The following is a 6,545-nucleotide window of genomic DNA, read 5'->3' on the forward strand; positions in this document are numbered from 1 at the left end:
ATATATATATATATATATATATATGCAGTAGCAGTCTTATTATTGTCAGAGAGAAATGATAAAGCATCATTAAGACATTTGATAATCAACATGAGCAACATCGTCATTGGGGTTCTATGTATATTTTATGATAGTGCCTTCTGCTCGGACGGCTGCATATGATATATGCACCATGTGGAAGCGTGCTTCCGGTATACAACGTGGCATTACCATATTGCGAAATTCGCAGTTGTAGGACGCAAAGTCGCATTGTATTAGCGACACTTCGACGGTATGTTTGCATTCATAGTTTTAACTTTACAAGTGTAAAAAACAGCTGTGAAGTTTCAGTGTTAACGTAATTGTATGCGCTGCCGCGAATACGATGTGCAACTTTGCATTGCGCATTATTGTCAACGCAATTGCGCGCGATATGCCACCTTCGCAACGTGGTAATGCATCGTCGTATGGCGGGTGGATCAATGCGTCCATGTATGATTGTTATGGCCCTACTAGGCGCGGGAACTATAGCAAGTGCAACGCGTGCGCACAGACACAGTATGCGTACGTGCCTCGATATACGGGCAAAGTTTGTATTTACCTACCTTATATATAGCGACGCTCGTCTGAAATAATGCACCTAATTTCGACACGTTCCTGTCATCGGCGATCCTGTGGTCCGGGCTGGCGATGAAACTCGTGCAGGAACACGTACGTTGACGGGGAACAGTAGTGCTCATTAACGCACTGCACGCCTCAGCTACTCGCTGCGCGGGAATGTCTCGGAAAGATAAGTGGTTCCAGTGGCCAATTGAGTATTCGCACACCTAACGGGCACACGGAGAGAACTACGCACTAGCGGCCAACCGCAAGCAAGGATATCTGCTACCGCTTTGGAAAAGAACAGAAGTGCTGAATGTTATATTAATGTGCAGGACGATTTATCACATAGAGGCGTATCGTTGCCGTCGGGGCGCACATGTGCAGTTCGTAACAAATGACGAAAACGTGATTAGTGGCTACAGATCGGTGTACACTCGGCGGCGGGTTAGTTATTTTGAAATCATAAAAGCTAAAGATATATATGTCAAGATCATTATTTAAGGTCAGACGTGAAAAACATTTCACGCTGTGTGTGTTATATCAGTGTATATCGCCGCGTTATTTACACACCAGCAAAACATATTATAATTAGACAGACACTCAATCGCGTACAACACATGTACTATATGCTCTCCTGACACGCCTCTAAGCGCGTAGTACGCGTGTATTATTGATACATAATTACCAATTCATTTCCAATATTGCAAAAGTCAAGACGATGCATGTTTTCGTTCAGTTAAAGCTTTATTAGCAAGACACAATTCTGTAATATAGCACTATGCTATCATGCAAATTTAATACGAGTTCCGTCCAGTTCCTTTGTTGGTGGATAAGATCGTCTATGAAGTAATTCAGCGATGTGCCTTATTACGATACCAAGCGAAACAGTTGCTTATGTTGGCATGTGTACTTTAATATGCAACCTTCGCAAACATTCAGCACTGCTTTGGCGGAATTCGTAATATAGTTTGTAACACATTTAAGCCACGCATCCATATACCTGCTCTTCTACCGTTATCTCTTTCCGCCATGAGGATGAACTTCCATTCTGTTTTTGCGTCGGCTCGCGAACCTCGATTTACTATGACTACCTATAGCGCTCCGAGCGGCGATATTTAGCGTCAACAAATTTGAGCAGAGCTCGTTACGAAATGAGAAAAACTAACGATTAATTATAATGAATAAGAGTCAACAAACATTGTTATTCTAAGTCACGCGGAAACCTTTATCGAGTCAGTCACCTTTTCTACTAGCTGGTACGTTGCTGCCATGCTTTTGTGATGTGACACCCCGATACACGAATGCTGAAGCTAGCATGATTACTTCCACTTAAACATCTATCTCGCCAGCATCTAACACGCGGACGCCACATTCATGCTTACTCTTCAACTTATACAATGTACGTTATCCCTAATTTCTAACAAGTCTAGTCTATATTAGCATAAAAGAAAACATGTTCACGGAATGCTAAAAATTTAATAAATAAATAAATAAATATATCTGTATTTACAACATAAACACGGTTTGGGAGTTATGTACGATTGTATCAGATATCGGACGCGCACTACATAGCGAAGCAAAGACAAATCGTTTAAAGTGACGATCAGGTTGACCTTGTTTCGTTCACACATAGCAAATCTATTCAACAAGCGATAAAATCGCGAAAAAATATATAAACAGCGAAATTTGAACAGGGCTCAGCATATAACATCGGAGGTAATAGTATTTACTTCAAGCATAGAGCCGCAACATATACGCATATATATAAGTCCTGCTCCTGCACGTTTTATCCCAACAGTTATCAATTTCAAATCCATATACGACATCGTTTAGTTAACGCGAAATATCCGAGCCTTTAGACATTGAAGTAAGTAGGCAGATGTTCTGGGACGTTGTTTTGCCTCACAGATGGCGCTTCGAGTCGTCAATGAGATTCTCATTAAAGCAGTCTGTGTGAGGGAAACCGCCGAGAGGTTCTGAAGTCGGAGGTATGCCTTGCACCCAATCGATCGATGTGAAGAGGTCCAATCTCTAAGGAAAATAGAACGTGCGAGAACGTGAGTTTCCTTTTTCGTTATGCTGTCAAAATTGTCTAATGTATCGTATTAAAAAGGTTCGTGAATCCAGTATCGATCTTTTTTTAAACGCCAGATTATATACACTCAGGGTGACAGTATTATGACATCACGAAAACGCGAGGACAGGTGGGCAGTTCCCGTGAGTAAGCTGCACCGTCGAACATTTTTATGCAATAGGGACAGACACACAGCCTATCAGTACAGGGTCTTAAAAGCGGAAATTCCGGATACCACACATATTTCCGGATCACGTGGTAACTAAGAAGACCCGCGGCGAGACTCACGTGTTCTTGTCGTTGCGTCGTGTCACTCTCGCTGACCGCTGCCTGCGCATAGCTTCCAACCGGCACGAGTCCGTACCGCGTTGGCTCAGCGTCTATCATTTTCAGAGCCATCAGCGTAAAGTTACCTTGAGCATCGGCATGCTCATCCATGTGAACCAGGTAGCCCGTCACACCTATCGGTTAGACGCACACAATATACGACATTACGAAGTGAATAAATAATCGAATTGATATAGTCAGTTGAAAATGTCTGTGACTTAATTTCAGCATTGAGATATATGTCTAGAATTCGACTTACTTCTACCCTATCAAGACATGAATCCACTAATCCCTAAAAATGTATCCGTTTACATAAATATATTTACATGTTATATTTTATATTGTACGGTATTATTTTTTTACTTTTTATTTTTTATGCTGCATTTCTTAGTTTCTTCTATAATATATATATATATATATATATATATATATATATATATATATATACACTAATGTGTTTTATCGAAATATCATATAGATATTCTACTAATCCATGATTCAAATTTCACCCAGAATTTGCCCAGCTATAATGCACAACATGGCTAGTGTCTATCGTAACAAATGCACGTACTTTGATATGACGTTCCGGCTATGTGTTTTAAGAGATTTCTCCCATCTCTCGGATCTTCTCCCCTCATTTTAGCTGCATGCACAGCTCTGGCGTACAGGTAGACGGCGTCGTAGAGATATGCCGCTTCAGGTCGTATCTGAGGAAGATGCAAACGCGCAAATGAAGATTGCGACACATGCGTGCTCAGCCGGGCCTAAATGTTGTATTCTGCTTCCGTAATAATACGGTTAAACACTCACCGCGCTGATAAAGTAAAGTGCATGCAAGTGAATTGGGCCTCAACTGGCTATTTTCATAGTAGAGTTATTACGTCTAATAAATCCACCATATAACGCCCTCGGTGGTGGCCCACTGGTCGTTGTTGTGTCGTCGGGAAACAGGCACCATCAATGAACCACTCAGATAGTGGTTACGAGCGGAGAGTATTGATTTATGTAGCGAGTACAGGGCGTGGGTGTAGGAGACAGTCGCAACGACTGTCGCCAACCGTAATGGGCTTCTCATTCCATATGACGTCACGGAATGTAATTTATCGTGGCATTTTGACAGCGAAAATTCTCGGCGCAAAAGGATTTTGTGCTATTAACGAGACTCGAATACCTCAAGCGACTACCCTTAGCGTCAACCGAAGCATTGTCGACGATGATTTGTGATACTATTTTTCAAAATGTTGAGGGTCTTTTGTCAGCTTCTGGAAAGTAGCGATAACTGTCGCCATTGAGGCGCGAAGCTAACGACCGTCCGCCACGTCTAGTACCGATGCGTGACTTCACTCTTGCTATCGTTTGTATAAACGTTGTGCTGTTGACTTGATTGCAACTCCCACGTGTTTTAAATAGCTATTATAGCCTACATTTATCAATCAATATGCCTGTAACACAAATAACCTGCGCACCGCCCCTACACATGGATTTATTTTAGCACAATAAATAGCTCTAGGAATCAGATGCAGTGAAAAATAGGTATTCGGTATTTGACACCTATATCGGAAGTTTACACTTTATACAGAATTACGAACGATTTTTAACGCGTTACTATTTTCGATATAAACGCTTCAATCGAAACCATTTAGTGAGTGCGTATACTTACTATCTTCTGCCTTTTTAATCCAAATAATTTTAGAGGATTAACGAAATTGAACGGCGGTGCTTCCAGGTATTGGTTTACAGCAGCAGTGAACTTGTTATAAGCAGGGTTAACCGGCGGTGCCCCTATGATACCAATGTAGGACCTGTACGCTCTTACAGTCGCTTCCTGCACGAAAGGTTCCAACACACCTAGAGAAATATAGATATCATTTAAAAATCAATAATATATTTTGACTGTATGTAATTGTTTTTCAAAAGTGCACAATAAACATCTGTCCATTTACTGCTGAAGCAGACTGTCGGTTAGGCGTGGCAAGCTTGCGTCAGCTATTCTGTGAAGACGTCCCACATTGAGTTACGGCCTACCTTTAATGTAGTTTTCCGCTTCTTTATGCTTGTAAATCTCGTCCACGTGAAGTCCAACTACAAAGTAGTCACCGTTGTCGAAGAGACCCCTTTCTTCCATGTACGTCAGCAATCCGATATATTCATGCGTATCCCCGATAACTAGGTAAACTGCGAAGAGAAGAGATCGCCTGTTATTTTCCCCCTAAATTGCAACAGCGTCAGCTGCATCGCCATCAAATCCTTTCTTACAGGGGTTATTATTTATTACGTGCACTCAACGTCTATAATTTGATATATTAATGATGCTGGATGTCGAGAAACGCATGTAGCAGCGCCGATCTTTATGTGCTGTTGACCTATTACAAAGATAGGCCTATTACCACCATGGCAGTCCAATAACATCTTCGAGACTCTTGGAAACATGGCTAAAAGCAAGAAGGTGCGTCTAATAGCATTGCCTCCCCGTGCGTCAACATGTCAGTTCTACAGGGCGTATGAACCACAGTGGTTGATAACAGACAATAATTAGAAATGCAATCACGTCGCATCTCTTACGGGGTTGTGACGACATAAGCAAGTACTTGATAAAGCTTCAGTCGTCCTCTTACCCTACATTGCTGCCGAGCAGCTGTCAAGTATGTAATTAGCCCGAGGCCGCCAGATCAGGTTTCGCTCCGCAAACACATTACATTTATAACATTTATTTGTAACATTTCAAGAGCGAATGAATGCCGCCGAATGATTGTCTATATACCTAATACATTTACTTAAATTGATTAAAAGCCGGGTATTGTCTTTCAGTAAAAATGTACTTTTTGTAACCTTCTCTTACACTCTTAATACGCTTTTAATTATAATTGAATTAGGAAGTCTAGATAAATTACAGTTTAGTGGGGCGAAATGATGCGAGAAATGCGTCACAGAAATTATAATTATTTAATCACCTAAATAAATTATGTGTGAGTAATTCAACTTATTCCGTTAACCGCCTTGATTAGCCAGAATGGATTGTTTTCGGTTAATTATACCAAATATTTTCGCATATATAATTATCTTGATTGAAAATTAAGCAAACTGACGAAAGAAATGAAACTATGTAGCAATTTTAAAACCTAATTATTTTAACGCATTGACAATTTCCCTTTGTATTCAAATTGAACGAATCTAAAATTCGCTCTCGTCGTTTGTCAATTAAAAATATAGAAAGATTTTGGACCATCGTGAAGTTATGTATATGCGCGTTCGGGTGCGTATGTCCATGGATGTATGAGTGCGCGCGCATGTGTGGAGTAATCATTTTGACAGAATGATTACTCCAAGGTTTATGTGAGTGTGTGTGTGTGTGTGTGTGTGTGTGTGTGTGTGTGTGTGTGTGTGTGTGTGTGTGTGTGTGTGTGTGTGTGTGTGTGTGTGTGTGTGTGTGTGTGTGTGTGTGTGTGTGTGTGTGTGTGTGTCGTCGTCGTGTGTGGTGGTGGTCGCGCGCGCGCGCGTCGTGTGTGTGTGTGTGTGTGTGTGGGTGTGTGTGTGTGTGTGTGTGTGTGTGTGTGTGTGTGTG

General features: G+C 41.3%; 1 protein-coding gene across 1 annotated transcript in view; it reads right to left on the bottom strand.

Moving 5' to 3' along the window:
• Window positions 1-1,307: 1,307 nt before the first annotated feature.
• The window catches only part of LOC106810001 (guanylate cyclase 32E-like), a 17,065-nt gene continuing 11,827 nt past the window's right edge, over window positions 1,308-6,545 (bottom strand). The window contains exons 3-7 of the mRNA XM_014813258.1: window positions 5,009-5,158; window positions 4,644-4,831; window positions 3,555-3,690; window positions 2,945-3,117; window positions 1,308-2,613 (exon numbers count right to left, since the gene is read on the bottom strand). Of these exons, the coding sequence (XP_014668744.1) occupies window positions 2,485-2,613; window positions 2,945-3,117; window positions 3,555-3,690; window positions 4,644-4,831; window positions 5,009-5,158 (776 nt within the window). The 3' untranslated portion in view covers window positions 1,308-2,484. The remainder of the gene's footprint in view (window positions 2,614-2,944; window positions 3,118-3,554; window positions 3,691-4,643; window positions 4,832-5,008; window positions 5,159-6,545) is intronic.

Source organism: Priapulus caudatus, unplaced genomic scaffold (assembly GCF_000485595.1).
Source record: "Priapulus caudatus unplaced genomic scaffold, Priapulus_caudatus-5.0.1 Scaffold15, whole genome shotgun sequence".
Taxonomy (NCBI): Eukaryota; Metazoa; Priapulida; class Priapulimorpha; order Priapulimorphida; family Priapulidae; genus Priapulus; species Priapulus caudatus.